The sequence below is a fragment of the Aythya ferina genome (assembly GCF_964211825.1).
Source record: "Aythya ferina genome assembly, chromosome: 1".
In the NCBI taxonomy this organism is placed as follows: Eukaryota; Metazoa; Chordata; class Aves; order Anseriformes; family Anatidae; genus Aythya; species Aythya ferina.
In genome coordinates, this window is record NC_140296.1 from 182,778,967 (window position 1) to 182,806,390 (window position 27,424).

Sequence of the window (27,424 nt, forward strand, 5' to 3'; positions counted from 1 at the left end):
TTTGCAGAGGAAATCTGAACTTTTTAATTTGATGGATGAAATATGCACTGACATTCAAAATCAAGAATAAAGACAACAGTGCAAAGAAACTATTAATACTTTTTTTTGTTTGTTTTTCTCTTTCCTTAAGCCCCTGCCAACTACCTTCAAATTTTTTTCTATTATTATTTTGTACAGCAGCACAACCAATGTATTTATGTGAAAATCCCAGGACTTAGGAAACCAGTTTTTCACAATACCCTATTGTTATGAAATAAAATTTATTTTCTGATTGATAGAAATGAGGGTTTTACTTTATTTGATGACAAAGATATACACGATTTTGACACATCCTCCTAAACAAGAAAATCTGAAAGATTTAACAAAAACAATTTCACCATAAGGTGCTTTTATTGCTGTTCTACATTAAACTTGAGGGAAAACCACATTATTTAACAAGCTAGTTAAACATACAGAACAACTCGGAGTCCAGACTTGCTCTGATATCACAGGTTATTTGACTTGAAAAGCAATTCCCAATATTGCTTGAAATTTTTAGTGCACACATCCATCTCAGAAGACATCAATGGTAACAGTATTCGATCACCACTGTTTTCAGCTTAGGCTGTGGGTACCTGGAAAATCCTTTGTGGTTTTTGTGCCACGGTACTAGCTAGAAGTTGTTGAAGATTGTACCAGAACTCATGGCATGAAGCTTCAAGAGATTATAATCTATTCTGTGACAGCCCCTATTTATTGAATACCAACACTTTCAGTTACACCATGCTAACTTGGTTTCAGTGAAAGCTCGAGCGGGCCATGCTTAAAAGAAACTGAAGTTTCCAACAAAAGCTGCTTTCTGACAGCTCTGATATGAGCTAAAGAATAAGGCCACTTCAACTTGGTCCATTTTTTTACTTTGGAAAAAAAAAAAAAAAAAAAGAAAGAAAATTGTCAGTTAAGTTTGAATGTTACACATTACATAACCTTAGATACAATGCTTTTGCTAATACCTCACTGTAAGCACAAATTACCTCAGTTTATATTAGATGTAACATAGGCAATAAAGGTTCATAATGTTGTACCCTGAAAACTGCTGCTAGAAGGCAGACTGCTTTCTAATAGGTTCTTTGCAATGGGAAATTTATTCCTGGTGTTAGAACTCAAGCAGGAAGGAATTCCACTTTGCATTTAACAAATGACTAACCAGTATGGCTGAACAGCCATAGGTAGACTAAATGGTTAAGCAACAGTACAAAAATTGTAATAAAAACTGCACAAGTTGCCATAAGTACTGTTGCTTAACATGCCAAGTCTCTTCTACATAGTAAACACTATTTTCAAGTTGAGTATAAATCCTTTCAGCTGCTTTTAAGTAGCACATACACTATGGATACATTTACTTTTGTTTTCCTCCTAGTAAAAATAATTCATATTGTGCTTTTTGTGGCATATCTGTGTTTAAGTATCATGTTTTCTTCCTTTGTTAATTATTTGGTTTTGGTGGGGAACTACAAAATAAATTTCCGGAGCACTTGTTATTAGAATAACCATTAAGCTTCAATAAAAAGTGATGCTGCCACTAAAAAGGCAGAGGATAAAAAAAATTAAAGCTTTTTATTAACTTATTACTAAAATCTACATATTCCACAAAGGTTATATACTCACAGCAATATTAGAAGACAGTACATTTGTCAGGATCTATTTATTATTGGCATATGCAATTTATTAGCCAGTTGACCTACGAGATATTTACCATAGGCAAACTAAATACTGTGCTTTTAAGAAACCTGTTTAGAAATGATTTGATGTTTATTTTGAACATATTTACAAAAAGGATTTTTATGTGTTAGCAATAAATAATCCCGATATTCAAAATGTCAGTGCTCATGCACACACCGACAAGATGGTTGCATGCTTAAAAATATTATTTACAGTACAGTCTCCTTCATAGCCCTCTCTCTAATAACAGCAGAAAGTGCATTTTCTTCCATTTTCATTCTTCTTTCCTTTTGTTTTGATTTAGTCTTGCTTCTGAGGGATACAGCCTTCCATCTCAACAACTTCTGGCCAGCCTTCATATTTGTTTGTATCCTTGTTGTTCTTTATATGCTGTAAATAGATAATATCATCCTACTGTTAATGTGAAGTCACTTACCCTGTTTCTTTACGCATGGCTTTAAAAGACACTCCTTTGTAATTATTTTCAGGAAACAGACAAAGAGATGATGTTAGTATTAACCTCTTGTGCTTTTTAAGTATCATCAAATACAACAGCCTCTCAGTACTCTCCACTGAAAGTTGAAAGTTGCTTGTTCAGACAAGTATATGCTAAAAACAGGTGAATCTGACTAGTGAAAACATTTTTAAAATTTATCATGGATGTTTATTCAGCAAGAGAAACAAGCAAGGAAAAGATCAATGCCAAGAAAACATAAACCACTAGGTTTAAGTTAAATAAGGACACTAAACTTACAGGGCAGATTTTATGAAAACTACATAAGGCTGAATTTTATTTATTTATTTATTTATTTTTAAATTAAGGCTTTTCCAAGAAGCAACCACCTGCTGCCAGGTAAGATATTACTGCCTCCAAGAGTTTGCCATTGCTCCTACACTAGTTCCCACTCCCTTGAAAGTTGGCAAAAAAGAAAACAGGCTTGCTCTCCAAGTACAAAGCTATCGTTACTGGTAATTAAAGGCAGCAATGATATATGTTGAATTGCAGCTATTAAAGTATGTGGATATGTTTAATTTCACAAGTTTTCCTAGGCAGCAGTAATTTCTGACAGAAGAGCAAAGTGAACAGCTGGGAACACGAACACCTTAACTACAACTAATCTGTCAGAGGTTAGCAGGTCTAAAAATGAGTGTTATGCAGTAAATTTTGAATTATCAGTTTAATTGAATCCATCAAAATGAATTAATCTAGTTATTGGGTTACTAAAACCCACCCACAGAGGATTTTTTTTTCTTATTTGTGAATCATGATGGAATTATTCTGCACATTTAAAAGGGGGAGACTAATCAAGGAACAAATTTGAAAATAACACCGTGTGCCACTACTGCAATATCTAATTTGAACAAACTCAAGGCATTTATAAAACATTCTAAGCCTTTATTAATGTAAGCTGTTGAATTCTACTAAGTTATAGAATAACAGACCTGTTCAAATGGACTTTTGGTTTTAATTCCTTTTCCACCACAGAAGACCCAGTTGTCTCTAAAGCCAAGGTTAGTGATGGACGTGCTTCCCAATTCAGCAATCAGTTTCCGTGCTTCCTCATTAAGCCTTGAGCAAAACAGAGAAATTCGATATGTAAATAAAAATACACATTCTCAGAGCTTTCATTGTTCAATGCACCATTTAGCGTCAATCTGGTTAAATATAGTTTAAGTAAGCCAACACTGGGAAAGATCTATCTTTCAAAATCAGATAACGATAGTTTTGAAATAAGCTGATCTTATGAGCTCTGCTCTTTGATATTATTATCTCAAGCAACCAGCACACAAACCTATCAGTACACCAACAAAAGCCAAGAACCCTATATTTTCAAAATTTATACATACAACTCAATGAATTTTAGCAATTCTCTCGGCAGCTAAAAAAAGTCAACCTTTAAAGTAAACACTGTTTTGCAGGCTCAAGTTGAAGCCTAGATAAAACACGAGCTCTCTTAGGTTAAAAGAATGGCCTAAATACACAAAAGAAGTTCTTGTTTGCTCAAGTCAATTAATTTAAAATTCAGAATGCTACCCCACAGCATGGTTCAGTGCCTGTAAGTCTGTGTAGGATAATACAGAAGATAAAATTATTCTGTAGGAGACAAAACCTCCAAACAGCAGCTCTTTATTTCTTCCTACCAGTTACTATATTTGCCCGATTACCAAACATCACACACAACTTCTGATTATTACTACTTACTGAGATATAGTTACGTGACTCACCTTAACAAAAGTGATAAAAAAAAATGATTACTTAATTTACTTTGGAGGTTATTTGTACCACCCACGCTTCAAGTTTCCACAGCATTGGTGCAGCTTATAATTAAATAAAACCCACAACCTCACAATACAATTTTTTTTTTTTAATCTTTTAAACGGGATTGTTCTTCATATTTTTAGTTGCTTCCAAGCACTGGCATTTATGATTAATATCAAGTTTCAATGGCATGGTTTGGGCTATTTTTGCAATATTACTAACAAGTACTTCCTGGCTATCAGAAAGAATGGGTCTTCCTTTTTAGCTTTGAAAAAACACCAGCTGAGACACGATTATTGAAACAAACTTACTGTACTTATCTAAATATTAAAGTACAACAACAGTTGGAGATCCAGCCTTGTGATAAAGAAACATTAAATAGCTTTCTTCTTCCCAAAGTAGTGAATCTACAGACCCTCTCCACCATTTACTGCAAATACCGCTCATTTCAAAGTCAGGATTTTGTCATCAGAAAGCTACTCCTACATCAGAAATAAGTTGTGGATAACAAATTGCATCAAAAGAGGAAAAAGAAAGAACATACAGAACCCATTAAAAAGTTAAATAAGTCTAAAACAGGAGGAAAAGAAAAAAAAAATTATTTTTCACTACAAAAAGTAATCCTTTTGACAGTATGACTTAAATATGGAATAATTCTTTAGATCTGTATTGAAACCCCAATACAAATTTCTACAGTAATTTTACTACCTATTCCAGATGATCAAAGTTGAGAAGGTTGGAAGATACTGCTGAAAGAGTACTAAAACCTCTTATGATATGTCTATTGTCTAAATTGAACAGCTTGACAGTTGAACAGTTCCAAACTTTGAGGCCAACAAGCATGAGGCTCACACAGTAAAATCTCGGACCTCAAAACAGGAAGGGTACATGTAGACTTAGTAGCAATGGTCTGTGAACATTTTTAACTACCACACTCTGTCTTGGAGTTGTTCTGATAAAAGTGCTGGATGAAACAGACCAATTTCCATCAGAGGGTGTGTTCTCATAGCCATGTCCCATTTGCCCTACACTGTCTTCTTATTGCATCAACACCTTTTCTCTGAGGGGTTAAAAAAAATCAGCATTTATGATTTGCAGAAAACACTTGGGATATTTCTGCTAATATGCCTAATTTTATATTTTATTGTTTCTCTGTTGTTAGGGATCATGAAAGTATAGAAATAAATCTATGTAAATATCACATCGGGATCATTAAATGAATCAGCTGAAAACATAGTTTACAATCCCTTATCTTGCAAGAACAAAGCTTTATCAGAAGTGGTTGTGTGATAAAGAATTTTTTTTTTCCCAGGTATAAAACAGCATTTAAAATGTTAAGCAATATTAACTGCATAAATCTATGACATACTTGGTTGCACCATCATCATATGTTCCCATTAACACTATGGTTCCATCCTGGATGGACTTAAGAAATTCAATAAATGGTGCCACATCTGGAAAGAGAACACAAAAAAACTCACATAAGCACCAATCATTAGATATATTATAATAACCTGCATTATCTATTTAATTTAGACATTGCTAAATTAATAATAATTATTATTTATAATTGTACATTTATAACAAGATCGTAAGTGTGAGGAAGATAAAATGCACAAGGAAGAACTCTCATTTTATATAAAGGGTTTCATCTATACTGTGTAAAGACATACCTGCTAGTGGGAACTACTCAGGAGAATGAGCAGGTGTGATTAAATGCACCATTCTCCTCTTCTCTCTCCCCATCCCCCTTTGTGTTTCTCTAAAGTGGCATTCTCCTCACAATTATAAAGGTTGAGGTCAAGCTTAAACCACCACAGCAAACGGAGCCTAGAGGGGTCACACACAAGCACATGCACACAGTCAGGTTGCTTCTCTCTAACCAGCTAGGATAACTGCACTTACCTCCTCCCCACATATCAAAGAATTTAGTGTCTAATGGTTCTCCTGTTTTACCTGAAGAAAAAGAAATACGTGGTTTAATGAAATAGCCAAAGGTACTTCACAGACAACATGCCCAATTCCTCTTAATGACTGTCAGAAAAAGTGCTGAAGACACTCTATAAATCAAGTACTTCTATCTTTCATGAAGATTTCTCCTTAAACACTACAGCCATTTGTGAAAAGCTAAGAGGGGGAAAAAAAGATAGAAGATGCAAACTGATTTTACTTCAAGTGAAACATAAAAAAACCAACACAGAACACCCTCAAAAAAGAGCAATAAAGAAAATGCACTTAGCTTTTTTTTTTTTTTAAAAAAAAAAAAAAGGTTCTTTTTGCCAAAAAAGAGTACAGTTATAGTTTGCTTTTAGTACCACATAGGAAGCAAGAAAGATCAAAATTACACTGCATGTTCTGCTACAAACTGGAATTTCTTAGCCCATGTAAACTTTTAGAATAAACAGAGAAGAAAGTGGGTATTGCATGTTCATCACCATTTTTACTGCGCTGTCTACAACGTCAGTATTTGATGGAATGTGGAGTTTTGTTTTTACTAGATACATCACATAAAATCTGTAAGACAAGGAGAAAAACTGGCAGCTATATAATATGGAACTGGGAGGTTTGTTTTTGAACAGACTGAGACAATTTAGGAGGGCAAAATAGGATTAAGTTAGTATTGTTCAAATCATGCATTAGGTGATGTAAACCTGAGTACAATCCAAAAATAATATGAATTTATATTGCTGTGAAATGACAAAGTACTATCTCGCTGCTACAAGAAATTGCTTCCTACATATAAAGGACAAAATTGTCAGTACTGACGTTCAGTTTAGCTTTCAAGCTGACACACAGGTAAATTTGTTAATGGAAGTTAAGAATCCTGAATATATAACATGGATGTATTTGGGAACAAGATCTCTATAAATGGAGTAATAGAATATACTGATTTCAAACTAGGAAATAATGAACTGTCTTTTTCATGTAGTAACACTGTTAAATAGGTTTCACTGAAAACAGTATGAGAAGAATTTGGTGTACAGAATTTTATTAGTGGTGGCAATATACAAATTCAAGAGACACACCATTAGAAAGTTATCTGATGTATCGCTAAAATAACGACAATGGAACTCCGCATTATTACACATTTTCAGAAACAAAAACGCTCTAAGTTTTTCTACTTTCAAACTGTATACTAACAAAAACATGTAAGTACCAAAATTTGGCATTATCTCAGTGTACATATGCTGAATACTGCCTCTTATCCTCCTCTTTGTATTTCATCATCCCTTAACAGGCCTTAAATTTCAGGAAGAATTTTAAAATGAAGACACTGCTCACTTAAACATCACTTACCATTGACCAAGGCCACATTTATTCCTCTGCCAACATTATTTTTAACTCCACTCATTAAACTGAAACAAAATAAACAATTTAATTTGTAATAGGACAATCTTCTGATATGTAGTATTTCAATTTTAAATAGGAACGATTAAATCATAAGGATGTGTATCTTAAAGACCATGTGCCCATGAGTACTTAAATGAAGCAAAGTCTCATACGTGCCTTTATGGAACCACTGAACTGATATATCTAATGTCCCTAATTGTACCCACTTAGCTTGAAAAAAAAAGATGATTAAATGCTCAAAGTATGTGTGTATTAAAAATGCCAAAAAAAGTAAAGTGCTATCAGTGCAGTTAAGGAAATTCCTTGAAGTTAAGGAGCCTGAAACATGAAGAACAATTTGAGGGGCTTAGCACAGTCACGTAACCAACATTTTATGCTTTTTTTTTAAGCATAAGACGAACAAAATCGTTAATGAGTTTAAAAGTTACCTGAACCAAAGTATTTAAAATGAATACTGCAGCATCACAATACTAAACAAGAAAGTCAGTGTAGACAGGTTTCCAATGACAGATAAAAGTAAGTCCAAGGGAAATAGTCAATATATTGATGGGACTTTAAACAAAAAGTGTTTAATCTTGGAGTACCATTAGACATCCCAACAAAACCACCACAGTCTACGACAACAATTACTTGGCCAAACTCAGAGCAGAAAAGGAGCTCAGAAAGTACAGAGACACTGTGAAATGGCAGCTGTTCAGAGCTGTAAAGAAGAGCTAATGGGAATGTTAAGACTGTTAGCTACGGTGCCTTGGGCCATGGTGAGGGTACCACTCCAGTGAGAGGAAGCTCACAGATGATCTCATTATTTTTCACTGGCACTGTATGAAGATCTCTGTTCTACCTACAGGCCCTAAATATTCCAGCAGTTCCACTTTGAAGCTAGGACTAAAAACGTTAACATAAGCAAGGAGAAACAGGAATAAGGATTAAAACCCTATGAGGACAGTTAAGTAATCTTCAGCTCAGATTTAAGAAAGCATTTCAGCATAAGCATACTGGAGCATATCTCATCAATTCCAAACACACTCTAACAAATGTGTTAATTCCTTCCTGACCAGGGCTGCTTTGACTTCCCTAGCTCGCTCTAAGAAGGGGCTGGCAAGCTTGTACAACCCTTCTATCTTCAAAACTTTTTTCAGGTAACTTCTTTTGTGGCCACATGATTTTCAGGTCATGTCTGAGCAACGATTCAATGTTTCACAAGGACTGCATGCTTGCACACACCACTGCAACATCCCATACTAATTCATTACTCATCCCATACTAATTTGTTACTCACCCCATACTAATTTGTTACTCATGAGCTAGCAACAAGAAATACTCTGTTACAAAGATGATGATAGAACCTTACTCTCTGATGGTGTCCGTTGCACTTAGGATGAAGATACAAGCCAAAATTTAGATCAAATTCATACAGACAACACCGTATCTGGGACAGACTCAGTATCAGCGATTTCAGAGAGGCAGAGAATGCCCATTAGTTAATGGCAACTCTTTGTATGGTGACTTCAGTTTTATAGTAGTAGTAATCGGAGATGTGTGATTAGAAGAGGACTTGTAATTTTCTTCTAAAATATGGAATTCAGTTTTGGTCAGTAGGGAGTTACGGAAGCGTTTTAGCCACTGGAAGTCCATTACTTCTGTGATCACGTCATTTTCACATCATGTCTAGGCATCAATTCTAAGCAACAGAAACATATGGCAAATAGACTGAAAAGAAATAACAAAACAAAACCAGTGAAGTTCTGAACGCATTCCTTTGGTCATAGAAGATGGACTTTAATTTACCAAAAAGACTAAGAACTTCATTTAGTTTTTAACTACAATTCTCAGTAAATAAACACAAGTCAAAAAACTTCCAATACTGGGTTAATTAGGCACTGAAAAACCACACACACCTAACAGCTATGATGGACTTCAGATACCAAAAAAATCCTGCAAATATGAATACCAGAAGTAAAATAATTATTAATGGTGGATGCTGTAAGATCCTGCTATATGGCTACTGCAGCACAAACATGGAACTGGCTTCTTTACAGAAGAAAAACTGCATGGAGAAGTTGCTAGTAAAGCAACTCTATAACTCTTTAACTCTATTGCTCCTTTTAAACCCATCACATAGCAACCACAATATTTTACAATACTTTGACAATGACTGCAGGATATATTTTTTTAGTTTGTATTATGTCCTTCCAATACAGAAAAACAAGACCACAACTGAACATCTACAGAGCAGAGCTCCCACCACAGTCCAAAATATCTATACAATACAAAGGAAACACTGAGCACTTAAACGCACTCCCAATTACACTAGCTTGTGTAATGACACCCTTGTTTAATATAGAGCAAAAACCTATGCTGTAAACATTACAAACAATTTATGAAACCTTGTTCCTGCTTCTGTATCTTGGAAGCACAAGGAAGAATATCAAGAAAAATTCAGCAATCCCTACTTAACAAGAAAAAGGCGTTTTGCAGGATTGTCAAAAACATCACTACAAAAAGAGCTACTAAAAATAAAGTAAGTCCCTTCACAGTTCTGAGACACTGCTTTACACACCTGAGATAGCTTGTGTGCTGTCACAAATACTAGTGGGTGTAATGTGAATGCTTTCTCACAGGAGGGCAGTAGTTTACCAGTTTTAGAATTCTTCCGAAAACTCACAATCAAGAAATGATGTCAGCTTTTGAACGAGAAGTCAAATGTATTATGAACAAAGGAGAAGATAATATAAAATTAATCAATCCTGCTGACGGACACTTCAATAGACTTCAAAAATCCTCCTCAGAAGGAATTAGCAAAGCTTTTTGCCAATTGAAACAGAACTTAAGACCCCAATAGTAATGCAGTAAGTTGTGCACTAATATTAAAAGAATAGAGGATTTCTTGACAGTCGCTGTTTTTCATCACTTGCTTCAACGAAATATTCATATTGTTGTTCATGTCCCCCCCCAAAAATCTCTCCTTAGTTAACCAGTAAGCAAGACACTTAAAAAGCCTACAGTCCTGATGTTAAAATACTACTTGCAGTCTCATAACTTTTCATCAGTGAATCACCCTAAATCTTTGCAGATATTAAGCTTCCTAGCAACCAGGCTGAGATGCTGGCAAATTTTGGAACATGAACAAAAAAAATCTCTCTGCAGGGAGACTGGATAAGATTTTCCAAGGCTGTAAAAGGAATGAATGCTACGAATGAAGAGAACCAAGCAGCTAGAAATAGTTTTTTAGATCACATAAAAATATTTCTTTAATTTTATTTTAATTAGAGAATAAAGTGATGGAAAATATAATCCAATACTTACAGATTTTACAGACCTAAACACTAACTGATCGCTTATCCTATTTATGAGTTTTGCTGTTCACAGAAATGTTGCCATTTGCTCTAGAATTAGTGCTGACTGCTGTATGTGCTATCTGTACCACCCTGTACTTACATAGCATGGGCTGAGAAACAGCTAAACTGGGGTAGTTTAAATGTAGATGGAAGGCAAAGGCTGATTATTAAAAAAAATGTATTTATTACTTCTGACAATGCTAACAGCATGTCTTTTCTGCCACATGACATTCAAAATTGAGTGGATAGATTATATCATACAAAATGGCATGCTGTGGGTGACAATGAGCAGTAGCAATCTAAGAGCAAAGAAACAGAGTCTAAAAATAAACATTAATATTCTAGTTATAAGGATTACCCAAAGTTATTCAGTTGAATACTCTAGACATAATATTGTTAACAATACTGTGTTGAAAATACTGTTATTAGAAATACGGGGCTTGAATAATTTTTCAAACAGTTCCTTTCTTCAACGAGGCTAAGTGCCAGGTCCTGCACCTGGGGCACAACAACCCCATGCAGTGGAACAGGCCTGGGGAAGAGTGACTGGAAAGTTGCCTGGCAGAGTAGGACCTGGGGGTGCTGCTTGACAGCCAGCTGAACATGGGCCAGCAGCATGCCCAGGTGGTCAACCAAGGCCAACAGCATGCTGGCCTGCATCAGAAATGCCAGCAGGACCAGGGAAGTGACTTAGCTCTGGTGAGATCATATCTTGAGTACTGTGTTCTGCGTTGGGCCACTCACTACAAGAAGGATATTGAGTTGTTTAAGTGTGTGCACAGAAGAACAACGAAGCTGGTGAAGGAAGTAGAAAGCAAAGACTTATGAGGAGTGGGCTGAGGGAACTGTGGTTCTTTAGTCTGGAGAAGAGGAGGCCAGGGGGAGACCTCATCACTCCCTGCAACTACTTGAAAAGAGGCTGTAGTGAGGAGGATGTCGGTCTTTTTTTCAGCTGACAAACAATACAACACAAGGAAACAGTCACAAGTTCCACCAGAGAAGGTTTGGATTAGACATTAGAAAGAATTTCTTCAGGGAAAGGGTTGTCAAGCATTAGAATAAGATGTCCAGAGAAGTGGCAGACTTCCCATCCCTGGAGGTACTTAAGAGAAACGTGAACATGGCACTACAGTACATGGTTTAGTGATGGGCTTGGTTGTTCAGGTTGATGGTTGGATTAGAGGTTGAAAAAGACCTTCAACATCGTAAATGATTCCAATTCATTTCACAGTTCAATTTTTCAGTTTAATTAATCATGCTGATGGTAACTAACTACAAATCTTTAAAACATTTTTTCCTTTTGAAGAAATGTGGTAAAGAAAAGTTGAAAATATGTTCTGTCTCCAGTACAACATAACCAGATAATTTAAAAGATGACTTGCAAAAGACAATCCACAGCAGTTTTAGCTGATTACATTCAATTAGAAGTACAAAGAGTAATTACTTAAAAAGACAGTTGTGTACTGAATTACAATTACAGACAAAAGAACAAGTTACTTGGAGGCAACACTATATCTGACTGCGTGAAGTCTCACTACTCCAACAGTCTCTAAACCTAAAATAAATGGTTAGCTATCTTGCATGTATTAAAATTGCATATATTTCAGCATTTACTGCAGAGTATTAAATGTGTTTCATCAGAGATTATACTTCGTTATAACTTAATTTTTTCATGTGGTCATACTGTAGGCAAAACAAGATCTGCAAAGAATCACTTAAATCAACGATTTTGTGCACAGAACAATCCAAGGCAAAGGTTGAAAGAGGTATTTTAAGACAACAGGTAAAAGTACTTACACATTATCTTCTACACAAATTTTAGGTCCAACTACATTTGCTGCTCCACTTGCCATTTTGAACGCAAAATGCTTTTCAGGACAAGCTTTAGAGATCCCACATTTGTATCTTGGAGGTTTTGTGGCTTTCAAAAGAAAATAAAACAGGATTTTAGAGAAAATCAGGAATTTAGGAAAATCAGGGAAAGAGGAAAATTACTTTCTGATTGCATTTGAAGTGTAATTAAGACTTTCCAAACTGAAAATTCAACATTCTTTCTACTATTAGTGAAAGCAAGTCACAGCAGTAACACATGCACATGAATACTCACAGCGTGCAGCTGCATCCAATGCTGATCTAGCTGAAATGCAAAAGAAAGTTTTACAAGATGTTACTATTAAAATGTCATCTGCTATGAAATATCCTATAAATTTAAAACCTTTCAATGCTTCTATAAAAATAGGTTGGTTGAAATGAAGTATCAAATACATATGAAAACTATGTTACAATATAAAAAACATTAATCTTTACATGGTAGAAAAATGAAAATAGTCAGGGAACACATTTAGAAGAACTATCTTAATTTATGGATTGCTGATTAAAATAAAAAAAAAAAAAAACAGAGATAAAAACTCAGAACAACCAGGAATCTGTGGAGGGTGGGTGCTGAAGTGAAAATAATTCCTGTCTTACAACAGTATTTGAGCCTTTCAAAATAAGTGCTACAAATCAGAACCTTCACAAGGATGTGATTCCTTTCATTCAACCCTGTAATTCTGCAGTTTAGGTGTATTTGAACCCTATTTTTCATGACTCCCTTTCTCAGGATGGGAAAGGACAGCACACATATCTACAGTTCATCTGTAATACGTAATGACACCTCTCTTCAGTAATTATTAATGATGCCACTGGTGACCGGTTCAGATGTATGACCACACTGCAGTAAGCTGAGTTATACAGCATGAACCCTATCCATGTGCCCAAACTGAAAAGTCCCTTTCAAGATAAAGTTGGTTCAAAACAAATACCCTTAATTTTACATCATCTAAGCTGGTAATTATTTTCTGCACAGAACTCAGCACATCTGAAATGTTTTGATTATTGCACATGGCAGTGTAACTACACAAACAAAAAAATCCCACCCAAAGCACAGAATTTTAAAGTGCATAAGCAACAGAAAGGCAGAGTGCAGAATTCCCGAGACATCATTCAAGTCACAGAGTTTACAAACCCAGACTGTGACTGTAATTACCAGCAAGAAAAAAAAAAAAAAGCGGTAAAAATGTGTGCATACTTGGAAGGTGAGAGAATCAAACTGATTAATGAAGTAGGTTAAATATTTCATATGGACAATAGTATTAAAATACTCAAAATTCGTAAGAGCTTAATTCAAGCCTACAGTAAAAGAATATGCTATTCTTGATTACGGCTCAAATAACTATTAACAGATGGTTGCAGAAAACAGGGACTTATCACTTACCAAATATGTGTCCTAAGTTTGCTTCCATTTTTATTTCCAACACTTGAGATATGACATAAAATGTCAATAAAAATATTGCTACAACTACCACCAACTTCGCAGCACCTATTCAGAAGTGGAGAAAAAAAACAGTTTTTGAAAGAATTATCTGTAAATGACAATAATAAGTTTATCAAAATCAACTACATGTGAAATTTGTATAGTGTGACATCAAGACGAATTCAGAAACACAATGAGGAATTGTGGACTCACCAAACAGTAATCTGCACAAAAAACAACATTGTGATGTAAAATGCAACTGAGCCACTTCACCAGGTTGCAACAGCAGACGTACCCTGCTCTCAGCCATGAAAACTCACCTTGTTCTTTCTCCAATCTTCACGCCTCTCTGACATCACGGTTTACCAACACACCTCAGCAGCCAGGAGAAACCACATACTTTTCTGTGGAAACCCAGCTTAACAAGATGAACTTAGCTGATTTTAGTGGCTGCTGTCCAAGTGGGAAGTCCTGCCCTCTCCATCGCACTTCCCTGTTCTTAGCCCTGTGTTTGCTTCTCACTGTTCACGAATACTCCCTTTCTTTTTTCCCCCCTCAGATTGAGATACCTCAGTTTTAACAAATAAACCAGAGTGAGGGATTAGGAATCTGCTGATATAACATAGCTTGTCTCCCTTGGTCAGTCAGGCCTGAGCATTACGTAAAAATAACAATAAAAAAAAAAATTACAGGCCTTCGACAAGAGTTAGAAAACTTTAATGATCTTAAAAAGTAATAAAAAGCAGTTCCTCACCCCTGCCCCTTTTAATATGTTATGGTCTCAGATGGCTTGAAATTTTAACAAGCTTAACTTACTCCAGTGCTGAGCAGTCAAGCCACCTCCAAGAAAAAGAGCTGGAAGAACACAACCACAGCGATTTAAATCTGAAATGGAACCCTGCCATTTTCTAACATCATTTTCAATATATTTTAAAAAAATCTGTTCTTAGATTCTTGTAAATTAATGACTGTCAGAAATGTTAGGTGAGGAAGTGTCTGCTTTATCTCACTTTCCTGTCTCACCTCAGTATGTCAAACTGTTTGAAAGAAGCAATACTACGGCACACTTTTTTCTCAGATGGCCATCCAAACAAACTGTTCAGAAAAAAAAAATGCACTCCTGCAATCTTAGATGAGGCTGTTCAGAAAAATTTAAAATAGACAGATTACTCAGCCTTCAGAAGGATGAAAGTTGTTAATCAATCCTTCCAAAGGCTAAAAAAGACAGAAGAAGAAAAAGACTTTGCTTGCAGTTTGGACTTCCTCTCCCATTTCACATGTGTGAATTTATACATACTACTATGTTGGAAAACACAGATAGAAACTTAATTTAAAAACATTACACTGAAGCTCCAAAGATAAATGCATTTGAAGGGAAACAGATGATTGGAACATAAATTAAGAAGTGGAAAAGAAAGGGCTTCAAAGCAACATTTGCTCAAAAAGACAAGATGGTACCAGATTTTGGAATGAGTCACATAGCAAGTGGTAATTGAAAAGCCTGAGGTTTCAGTACATGGTAGGCGAGATGAACAAGTACTCGGTATGAATATTAACCTTCCTCTCCATCTATAGTCTGACCCTTCCAACTGAATTTTAAGTGCTCCCTTTAAGTGGGAGGTAAGAAATCTCCTTGAATATTCGTGTAGTATTTGAACCAAAACAAACCTGTTTGCTACAGGTTACACATTCTATATGAACCATCATAACTTTGTCTGTAGGTTTTAGTGACAAAAGTAGTTAGCTGGAAGACAAGAAGAGGTTGGGGAAAGTCAACCATCTTCCAGGTGATTTGGCAGTCTTCTAAAAATCACAGCATTCTCCCAGTTCTTTATCAGCTTTGCTTTAACAGGTTGCTCACAGTTATACTTACTGATATTCTGTAAGTACACTGAGTAACAACAACCTTAAAAATCAGGACTAGTTTAATTCATCAATAACATTAACATGCAACCCTCTTGGAAAAGAGGATGTCACTGTTTCCTAGGAAAGCCAAAAGGTGATCCTTCTGCAACACAACCACCACTACCACTTTTGATTAAAGTGCAGTGCATCAGAATGCAAATCCTGCTCAACTGCCACACAGATGTAGCAGGCTATTCTACTGCAAGAAAGTGTCTAAAATAATATTTTCTTATAGTATTATTTTTTAATAACAGCTGTACCTTCTGTCAAGTCAAATTAGCTTCTCAAACACTGTACTGAAGTAACACCTCTACTAAAGGCTTTTTATAGCTTTCAACCTCCTCATCGCCATTCAGGAAGCCACTATGTTGTAGAGGTGCATGGAACTTTTTGTTGCAGCGTGGGACAGAGAAGAAATTGCATAAGCCATCAACTGACCATTTCCTTGCTCCTTCATCATCTTACAGTTAGCAGCCAAGTTAGATCACATCACGATATCTTAAACTGTCACTGCGGATCAGCTGAAGGAAGTGTTGTAACCAGCTGTTTGCTTTTAAACTATCACAAATTCCAAAACAGGTTCCGGTTAAATAGAATAGCAATGCTTGTTCTGCCAATTATGCTTATTTTAAAACCTTATATTATCATCACAACTTGTTACTGCTGTCTACAGCTTGTTTCACAACTGACAGAAGTCCGATTTCAGCACGCATGCTTACCTGCTATTCTCATTTTTAATCTTCAGCCAGGAAATGATACTAATGCATTCAAAAAGCCACCTATGGGGGGAAAAAAAAGCACACCATTGCAATTACAGCCAAATTAGCACTTTTATGATGAGTTAACTATAAAAACAGCGTGGATTTTCTAACCAGTAGTGATGATTGCACAATATAGTTACATCTTCACACTAACAGTAAAGAAGATTCATGATGGATCTCTGATGTATCACTTTCATTTGTTACTCCATGAAACAAGCCATCTTAAAACCATTACTTTCATTTCATCAAATCAAAAAGCCAGCAATTGATCTGCATTGCTCCAAAATCCTATTGACTTTTTGATGTTAAGTTGCTATTTGGTAACCTAACATAACAAACCATATTAGAGAAAAGATATAAGCACTTGGTTCTTTGGGATAAGGCATTCAATGGAACTGCAAGACCCACGTATTACAGAAATGCAGTAACACATCTGTCATTCACAGCAGCATCCAGGAGATTCACGTTATGGCTAACGGTGGCAGAAGCAACAATGCTAGAATTGACTATTTCAGGGTAAGCTAAAAATCATTGCCTAGAAGCAAAAGCCACGTAAGTACTCAAAAGTTTCTTGTTAGAAGAGCTTGCCACCGCATGAAGTCAAAGATGCCACAGCCTACATGGGCTCTCCTCAAAGACTACCACCACCCCCTCTACCTTCTCAGCATCCCTTGGGCTCTGCCTACAATAGTGCTGCTGCTCTCTGGGTGATAACACTGTCCTCAGCCACACTAGGCCCAAACCTCACTGAGCTGGGGCATCTTCTGTGCCAAGCCTCCCCTTACTCCTGATTTGAGAAGCACAAAGCAAAGCAGCTGACCGCTGGGCACCCACGGTGCTGACGTGGTATCTGAGCAAAGCACGTATGGCGAACACCGTATGGTCTTGTGGTCTGTCACGGTAGCCTACCACAGGGCCATTAGAGACACTGCAATTCCTTTTACAATATTTAGATAGTTTAAGCATGTAAACATTTATTTTTTAATGAACCAAAGTGAGATTTTGGTTGGAAGCAGAACAGATCAGGTAGCATACACCATCTCCTCTGTTATTATGATCATAAGCAAGGAGAGCTCTCTGTTACTTTCAGAAATCCATGAGGCATTCAGAAACGGAACACTCTGTAATAGTAATCTGTTTCTGAATTTGCATTTTCACAGAATCACAGAATTTCTAGGTTGGAAGAGACCTCAAGATCATCGAGTCCAACCTCTGACCTAATGCTAACAGTCCCCACTAAACCATATCCCTAAGCTCTACATCTAAACGTCTTTTAAACACCTCCAGGAATGGTGACTCCACCACTTCCCTGGGCAGTCTGTTCCAGTGCCTCACAACCCTTTCAGTAAAGAAGTTCTTCCTAACATCTAACCTAAAACTCCCCTGGCGCAACTTTAGCCCTTTCCACCTCATCCTGTCACCAGGCACATGGGAGAACAGGCCAACCCCCACCTCGCTACAGCCTCCTTTAAGGTACCTGTAGAAAGCGATAAGGTCGCCCCTGAGCCTCCTTTTCTCCAGGCTGAACAAGCCCAGCTCCCTCAGCCGCTCCTCGTAGGACTTGTTCTCCAGGCCCCTCACCAGCTTCGTCGCCCTTCTCTGCACCCGCTCAAGCACCTCGATGTCCTTCTTGTAGTGAGGGGCCCAAAACTGAACACAGTACTCGAGGTGCGGCCTCACCAGAGCCGAGTACAGGGGGACAATCACTTCCCTAGCCCTGCTGGTCACACTGTTTCTTATACAAGCCAGGACGCCGTTGGCCTTCTTGGCCACCTGAGCACACTGCTGGCTCATATTCAGCCGACTATCAACCAATACTTCCAGGTCCTTCTCTGCCAGGCAGCTTTCCAACCACTCCTCTCCCAGCCTGTTGATCTGCTTGGAGTTATTGAACACCAGGTGCAGGACCCAGCACCTGGCCTTGTTGAACTTCAGACAGTCAACCTCAGCCCATGGGTCCAGCCTATCCAGATCAGTCCAGATCATTTTACTGCATAAGTGATTGCACTTACTGCAGTAAAAAACTATTGGCATTCACTGATGACGCTGCATCACCTACACTAAGGCTGAACTTGAAAACACGTAAGAAATTATCACTTTAATTGCAGTAGCTGTCCCACACCCACCTATCACAAAACCTGCAGCATCCCTAATGCTCTGTGCTCCTATATCGTGATTCTGAATACCATCAAAAATACTATCTTTAGAAATTATTTGAAACATGAACAAAAAGTCAGAAAACACAAATCGTTTGAGAAGATCACCAAAACCAAATGCAGTAGTTCTCAGAGTCTATGCCAGGGAGGAAAACCTGATATTATACAAACACAGGAGGGAAAAAGCAAACAAACAAACAAACAAGAGATCAAGTATAGAAATATTTATATTCCATGAGAATTTGAAAAATAAGTATCAATGTAAAAACTGAAGAGCAGACAAGCGTCTTTGAATACTAAGGTTATACAAGGGAAATTTCATAGCATACTATGGACGCAGTATATCCATTTTATTTATGCCCACATATATTCTATATTCTACAGCCACTGAATCTTCTTCCAGTGGAAGACTTATTGTATAAAAAGGTATAAAAGGACCATGACGGGGCATTTTACATATGATATACAATGCCTTACTTCTATAGGCCTGCACAAGCAGAACCCACAACATTCATCTTGCTTCCATTTCTGCAGTGATGTTACACTGTTAGGGAAACGCCTTCAAGCAACAAGACAAATGATTAAAATCAGGGCCCAACTGATATTAGAAACTCATTTAAAAGTTCACATACAGAACTCTTCTAAGCGCTCTTCTCTTCTCCCCACCCCCCCAAAAAAAAAAAAAAAAAGAACTAGACTCAGATGCACAGAACCAGCAGCAACAACATTCTTTCAAATGCTTTAGAAATTAGCTTAAAATCCCACCACCACCAAAACAGAATAAAATAAACTAAAAAGCATCACCACTGTTTTTGTCCTCTTTGACAAAACATCCCAATCAAGCAAGGACAGTAGAATTACAACCGAAATATCTTGCGGCCTTACAAACATCTGATAATGTAAGTAACCACTTCATTACTATGTTAACAGGATTTATTTCTGCTGGGCAGCCAACAGGGCCCTTATTTACCATGTTTAGCACCCAGGAGGTGCAGCCTACACGAGGATGCACAGGCGGGTGAGTAAAGCAGATCCCTTTACAGAAGAGAGAGACAGGGGAGCACCATGAAACAGGCAACAGAAGGGATCAACAGCTCTATAAATGGGGGTTTGGGGATGCACTGTAGTGCACGACTGTAAAACGTGGAATTTGTTTTTCTTCAGATTTTCCTCAGTGCAGAACTCATCAGTCCATCAGGCAAGGTACAAAACTGGGATGGTGGAAAGATACCAATAAATCCCTCACATGCAGTACCGAGTTTCCTGAAATAAAAAGGTATCTGCAGAAGAACGTAAAACCAGTGCTTTCAGATGCTGGTTTTTCTCTGCTTCATGAGAAAGGAAGTTATTATTTCCCAGGGTGGTGTATTGGAGTAAGGGGTAAAAACTGCAAGTTTACTTCTACCATCCAGGTGTCCCAACAGAATAAACTCTAGTTATAAATGGCACAGTCACATCTCTGTACTTGGCACTCACCCACAAGATGGGCACCACTGTGATTTTCCCATATTCCACTAAATTTCTAATATTCCTACTTTATCAAAAGGAATCCCGTGCAACTTGTAATGGTGCCAGATGAACACGCTGTCCTCTTCCTATGATCCCACTCAGCACTAACGGTGCAGATGTGTCTTCTCTTCTCAACAAACACATCTGTTGAAGACTTTTTCCTCTTGTAAGGTCTAGATGACATTACACTTCAGCCAAAACCAGGCAGTCAGCACAGCTATGAGGATAAAAATCCAGCATGTAAAGGTGAAATATTGAACGGTACAAAACATGAGGGGTATGCTTTGTTACTTAAAGTGATGCAAAATTTCTCTCTGAACTGACAGAGTATGATGTGCTCAATGAAAAAAAGTAGCAGAGAAACAGCAACTGGGCAGGAAGTTGGTTCTGCCGTATCTGCGAGTTTAGAAACCTCTTCCTTCAGCACAGAGCAGCACATGGCTAACTCAACCCCTCTAGAGTAGGAACAAGAAGATAGCTCACTGAACTGGAGAAGCCGAGAACTTACAGGTTATAAACATTTTCTGAATGCCGGCATTTCGTTGACCAGCTCACTGCATGGAGCTGCGCGTCCATCCATGCAGAAGAGAGCTATTTATTCTGGCTGCAAAGTACTAGGGAGTGGGTTTGTGGAAAGACAGTTGGGAGCTGAGGTTACTGGTTGCTTTTTTCTCCTCCACACCCATCCTTGTGGATTGCACTTTGACCCACGGCAGGGGCAGTTTCCAGATGTTGTGATTTCCAGTGCCAAAGCCTTCCCAAGCAGCAAACTCTATGGCAGCAAAAAAAAGCCAGACAAAGCTTGACATAACGGAAGAAACAAACATGAAACAGCAGCTTACAGAAAAAAGGAAGAGAGAAAAGCGCCTTCTCCAACTTCATTTTATTTTACCACTCACTCGGTTTCAGCCTTCAGTGGATTTCTGGTTTGCTGCTCCACTGCTTGATTAACTTGGGTGGGGATGACAGACACAACACAAATCCGATGAGCTCAGAATATGTATCAACTTAGCTACTGCATACGTGCTTTTATATAAGAATGCTAGCTTCGGTCAGTGGAGCAGCAGATAGCTGTTTTCAGAAGTAACACACCTCTCTTGAGGAAAGTCTGCCAGATACTCCACACGTGGAGGTTACAATATAACTTCATTTAGGAAAACGATCAGCTTACATTCCTGCCAAACAAATTGTCATTGTGCTTTATTAGCTGATATACAGTTTCCAACATGCAAATTGGATTCTTTCTGTGTTCATGTATTAGATATGGTAATCATATCAAGCAAGCTGTTTGCTTCCAAGAATCAGGGTGTAAGAGGAAACAGTGTCAAGTACAGCAGTCGTTAAAATACGAACAAACACATAGAGGCACGCTGACAACACTGAATGAAGTCCAGGTTTCTGTACTGAGATGAATTCAGTTCAGTCTGGTCAATTCTTTATCAGCCCTGCTCAATGCTCTTGCCCAGAGACAAGTGCTGTGGAGCGCATGATGCAGGGTACATTTGTGCACAGCCTCTGCCCTACTTACTGTGTTTTAAAGCTTTGGCCACTTGCAGTCTACTGCTGTTTTTAAGTCTTTGTTGTTGTTGTTGTTTTTTTTGCTTTGTTTGTTTTTTAAACAGGATTGCAATAAATGTTCTTTATGAATAATACGAAACAAATCAGTCTACTTCATTCCCATTTCTATTAGCAATTTGATACGGGTGTAGATAATATTTATGAAAGACACAAGAAAACAGAGATGAGAAGCAAGAATTTAGAAGGTCATGATAATTTTGAATTCTGAGCATAGTTGATTAGAAGAAGGTCCAAATAAATCAGCAGTGGTATTTAACAAACCAGAAAGCACAATTCAAAAAGGACATCAAGTGCAACTAAAGAGGCAGCAGTAAAGAAAAGGATCTGAGGGAATATAGCAGCTAATATTAGGGTCGATGATGTGGTACTGCTGCAAAAACGGAACTGCTCGTTGCGAACCGCACCAGTAGGACTGCTGTGTGCTAAACAAAAAGCAATTATTGTGCTGTGCCTACGTGCCATCTAGACTTTTCGTTGAGACCCCGTATGTATTTTTGTCTAAATTTATCTTAAAGCATAATCCCCTAATGGCAGAGTCTAGATAACCATTACGTGACCTAAATAAAACAACTAAAGGGCTAAAAGAATTGGGTTTGCTTTGCAAGGAAGCATGACAGCGAAGAGAGGAACACTGAACAGGCACCCTTGTCTCTTACCACCAAGGTAGAATTTAAAAACTGTTTTAAAAGATGCTGAGATGGACTGTATTCTTAATATCCACCCACTGCTGTCTGCCTAATTGTAGACAAAATGATTAAAAAAAAGTCCTAACTACAAGGAAGAACAAGGAAAAGAAGATTGTGAATCATCAGAGAACTCCAGAGAACTGAGAGAAAGGCTTCCATAACCGAGGTAGTCCACGAGGCGCGAGTTAATGTCCCATTCACTATCACCCCCATATTTCTATCCGCTTATATGCAAATCTGCACACAGATTTAAGTAATACTAAATGTGTATCAGCTTGAGATGCTTTGAATTAAATTCAGATGGATTTTTTCTCTCCCCTAAGCAGTACTTAGAAGATTGTAAATTTTTGAAAATGGTCAAATAACATTATCCCTCTTTTTATCTACTACATCTGTCAATACGCAGAGCATTACCAAGCATATCTCAATGCTATCTATAGTGTTACCAAGTACACTGAATGACAATTAGATAAGCTTTCAAAATTGATTAGTACTACAGAGAAAAAAAAAAAAAAAAAAAACACGCTTGAGTAGTTTTTGTTTCTGAGCCACAACTAGATTAGGGTAGTGTTTGCTTTCTGCAGCACACACCGCCTTCCTCAGCACTCAGCAGAGGCACGTCTTTTCTGCCAGAAAAAATAGAAGAAAGCCATTTTACTTTTTCATACCTGGCAAAATTCAACCAGTGAAACAATGCTTTGTTTAATCCAGCCTCTGTTAATAGGTATTTCAGTCTGCTGTCTTCAAGCAGTTCTGAACGGTGGTGGTTTTCTACCCAAAATTACACAGTGATTTACACAGTGAATCTGATATTTCAGGGATAGCGTTAGCTATTCTTATCTGAGCCCTGGTTTTAAACCAGTGGTTGAGCCAACCTGAATTATACGCTGTGAACCAAACAGCTGAGACTGTAGAAATCATTCCAAGTCTAAATTGGAGAAGGAATCCAAGCTTCTAGTATAAGTTGTATTTAAGTACAAGATGTATTTCCTTACCAAGATGATTGCTTATCCTTCTGCTAGAATAAGGACAGCTTTTCTGCCACCTTTACAAAATTAAATGAATTTGAAACTGAACTTAGAGCACTGAGTGGCAGACATTGAAAAACATTATATCTTCAATAAGTAACTACTGAGTTTCAATTTTACTGTATAATCATGCACCATTTGTGTTTTCTGATAACACAGTCTCTGTTCTGAGTTTTTGTTTTTTTTTTTTTTTTTTTTTCCCTACAGTCACTCCTGCATTCATAGGAGTGCTTCATGATTATGGCAGAACTCCACACTGGCAAAAGGTTTGTCTACACAGAACACCTTCTGGACTTGTGGATTAATATATTTTTTCTCCTTAGAGACAAAAATTATCACAAAGTGCAGTTACTTACAAAAATATTAACTTCTCCTACAAAAAAAAAAAAAAAAAGACACCATCTTAATTGTATTCTTCCATATACGTGTAAGGTTCAATTTGGTATTCAGACAACACTGAATTAGACCCAAAATGTTTGGTTGTTAAAACAAGATTTTACTTTACTTCTGCCAACAGCAAATGAAACCCAGACAAGTTTAGCACATGAAGCCAGAACTTACTCCAAAATTAAAAACAGGACATGCAGAAATAGCAGACTTACCTATGTTGCGAATACTGGTGTGTGGTTTCACTTCTAAGAATGGAAATACACATGAGAAGAAACGTGACTCTGCGGGAGTGTTTTGATACCTGATGTGCAAAACAAACACTTCCTAAAGGAGGTGCCAAATTACTGACCATGCACGCTTCTTCTGCTAGTGGCATCAATGCAGTACTTCCATCTTAGGCAATGCACAAACCTCAAATCTCAAACAGAAAAAATCTCCTGAACCCTGGGAAGCCTAAGATAAAAGTACTAAGGCACTCTTCGCACTAAGTATGAAACTCAACCCATGTTCCTCTTGAAATTAAAAGAACCTCATAAAACAATCTGTTTCCAGAGCACTAAGAACTGACTATTCTCAAACTGTACTTTGAAGTCTCTTCTCAAATATTACACAAAATTTACTGGGCCATATATATATTTGGTTTTAGTTATGGCCCCTAAAAGCCATACTGTTTAAACACAAGAAAGTCAACTGTCCCTGAGCTGCTTCTCTTCATTAAAGAGAATATTAGCTCTTGTATTTCAAAGGGTTAGATAAAATTACATAGAGAAATTCAGATAAAGTTGTCATGGACAAACTGCTGAGCCTCACTCACTTCCTTTCAAACTTCACCCCAGAGAAGTGCGTAAATCTCAGGAGTTAAAAGAGAGAAGGTGAATTTTAACATTTTCTTCTCTCAAATGAGAAACACACTATTTTGTAACTGAAAAACTGCTGCAATTGCCATTTCAAAAGTCCCAAACTACTGATTTATTGCTTTTGTTAGCTTTGTTTGTTGTTGTTGTTGTTGCTGTTTTTATATATAAAAAAAAATCACTACCTTGACTTCATAAGACAACAACATTGGTACAATCTTTCCACAACTGCGATGAGGAAATAAAACTTAGCAATGCTTCTGTCAGATCACCAGGTCTCACTGGAGACAACACGTTGCCATAACACAGTAGATATTTCAAATGTATGGCTTTCACATCTTCCTTTCAATTAAAAAAAATAAATGTATATGTACATATCTCAAGCCTTTTGTCAGAATTCTGCCATGTAGGGGGACTCTCAACAGAACTTCCATACAGAAAGGTTATGGGTCTGAAAAAAAATTCTCATACAAATGAATACTATGAGTTGATTTAACCACACAAGACTGCCACAGAAATGCATCTGAGGCTATGGTTACAGCACAACACTTCATGCTGGGGCCTGTTTTGAACAGAGCTACCAAGAAAGCAGAACAGAAAAGGAACATTATAAATACTTCCTCTATAGGTCCAAATTTACTGCAGAATGACTGTCTGCTCCTCCACGTTAGTATTCTCCCAAGCACACCCAATTCTAGACAGTAACTTTAAGATGCCAGAATGATATCATCATCTTATGGGCGAGATTCATATACTGCACAGAATACCACAACGACCTCACCACGGAGCTGCACATCGACGCTGCAGACAGAGCCCTACAGGGAGCTCCTAAATATTTCACGAGGCAGTCAGCACCAAGGGTAATGACAGCAGCAAGGGACACTACCACAATGCTGCTGACACAAGAAAAGAGAAAAAAAAAAAAAAAAAAAAAAAAAAAAAAAAAGATACTACTAATCATTTCAGCTCCTTTAACAAAAGGTCAGCATGATCTGAGGAGGCTGGATGTTGGGGAAGAGTTTTAACCTTTGCTCAGTAGAAAACTGGGATGTGTCTGAGGAAAGCACCCCAAGGTGACTGCCACGGCCCTGAGTGCTGACGGTATCTCTCCCTCCTCTTCCTCTACGGGATAAATAAACCCCTGCTCCACCATGGAGCCCCTTCTCATCCTCTCACCTGCCAGGTAAGGCTGCACTAGCTTTGGCCCGTTGCCACTGGTTGAGGGGAGCACCCTGCAGAGAAAGCGTCAGGTGTGGGCTCTGGGGAGAAGGTGCAGCACAGTAGGGCTAACATGCGGAGGGGTTACAGCAGGCCTACAGGCCCCACATGGTGGTATCTCGTATGGGAGATGCCTGACTGCTGCCAGTGACACAGCCTCCAACCTGCCCCTGCACGGCATGCTTAGAGCCACAGTACTCCTGTAGTACAGGTGAGCCCTTGCTGCTGGTCCATATTAGCACTGAACAGACCACCACTTGTGAAAGATGAGGTGGAACACGCTTAAAAACGAGAGGAAGTCAGTTGTGTGGTCCCTTATAGCTCCATACTGGCTCACTTCTTCCTGTTCAAGATACAAAGAGACAGCAAGAAATACTACAGACTAAGGGACTAGAACAAGGGTCCATGACCTAGATCCTGACTGGGTGAAAGCTTCCACCTACCAGTACCAAGCACACAAGCCATAGGTGAAATGAATTAATTTCACATAAAAATAAATCTAAGGGAACTGTACTCTTTTTACATGATATATACACTGTGTATTTTAATACTTAGTCATCAACAGGTGCACACCACACAATCAGATTCAACAAGGTCATCATCTACACTTTGAGATTTTAAAATCTAAGGATCATCATCGTAGCTTTGAGCAATATGGGAAAAGGCGAAGTTATGTTGGATAGGAATTACCGCATGCTGTCAATTTCTCCAAAGGTGATAACATGAAATAAACATTAGCTCCTTTGAGGAAGACTATGCCTAGAGGACAGAAAGGTGCTTACCACTCACTGTGAGCTTACTCACTGTGAGACCCTATACACAGCTTACACAGAGATGTTGATATGAAGTCCCTGTATGCTGTAATAACCCTCTGGAATGCAGTGTTGTAAAAGAAATTCTCTAAACACCTCTCTGGAACATACTATTATAAAAGAAGTTCTCCAATTATTACAAAAACTCCTGTAATAAACTTCTGCTTGAAATGACTCAAAAGCAGTTTCAAAAACATTCAGGTTTCACTGACGTTCAGCTGAGCAACAAACAAACTAAAAGCCACAGCAGCTTCCTGAACTACCTCACCTGGTACTTGCAAAAATATTGAACTGATCTGAAAGCAGAAATAAATGTCTGGGAGCAGGTCAGAAGCTTTCTTATGGCAGTAGTACTGGCTTACACCAGCTTAAATGTTTATGAAATGATGACAGGTATCTGATGATATCAAACAGATTAAGAAAAAAGCCTTTGCTGCTAGCAGATCATTTCTCTCTCATTGAATATAAAAAAAAAAACAAAACAAAACAACAACTGTTGAGAGGGTGGGAGAAGGTACGGAAGTCAACCAGCCACAACAAGAGGGTGTCTTACAAATAGAAAGGAAAACTGTAAATGTCACC

General features: G+C 37.7%; 1 protein-coding gene across 1 annotated transcript in view; it reads right to left on the reverse strand.

Moving 5' to 3' along the window:
* Nucleotides 1-271: 271 nt before the first annotated feature.
* FAM3C (FAM3 metabolism regulating signaling molecule C) overlaps nucleotides 272-27,424 on the reverse strand; it is a 30,632-nt gene continuing 3,479 nt past the window's right edge. The window contains exons 2-10 of the mRNA XM_084498268.1: nucleotides 16,570-16,629; nucleotides 13,907-14,011; nucleotides 12,758-12,787; nucleotides 12,448-12,571; nucleotides 7,259-7,317; nucleotides 5,867-5,917; nucleotides 5,331-5,415; nucleotides 3,145-3,271; nucleotides 272-2,091 (exon numbers count right to left, since the gene is read on the reverse strand). Coding sequence (XP_084354394.1) covers nucleotides 2,002-2,091; nucleotides 3,145-3,271; nucleotides 5,331-5,415; nucleotides 5,867-5,917; nucleotides 7,259-7,317; nucleotides 12,448-12,571; nucleotides 12,758-12,787; nucleotides 13,907-14,011; nucleotides 16,570-16,582 — 684 coding nt within the window. The 5' untranslated portion in view covers nucleotides 16,583-16,629 and the 3' untranslated portion in view covers nucleotides 272-2,001. The remainder of the gene's footprint in view (nucleotides 2,092-3,144; nucleotides 3,272-5,330; nucleotides 5,416-5,866; nucleotides 5,918-7,258; nucleotides 7,318-12,447; nucleotides 12,572-12,757; nucleotides 12,788-13,906; nucleotides 14,012-16,569; nucleotides 16,630-27,424) is intronic.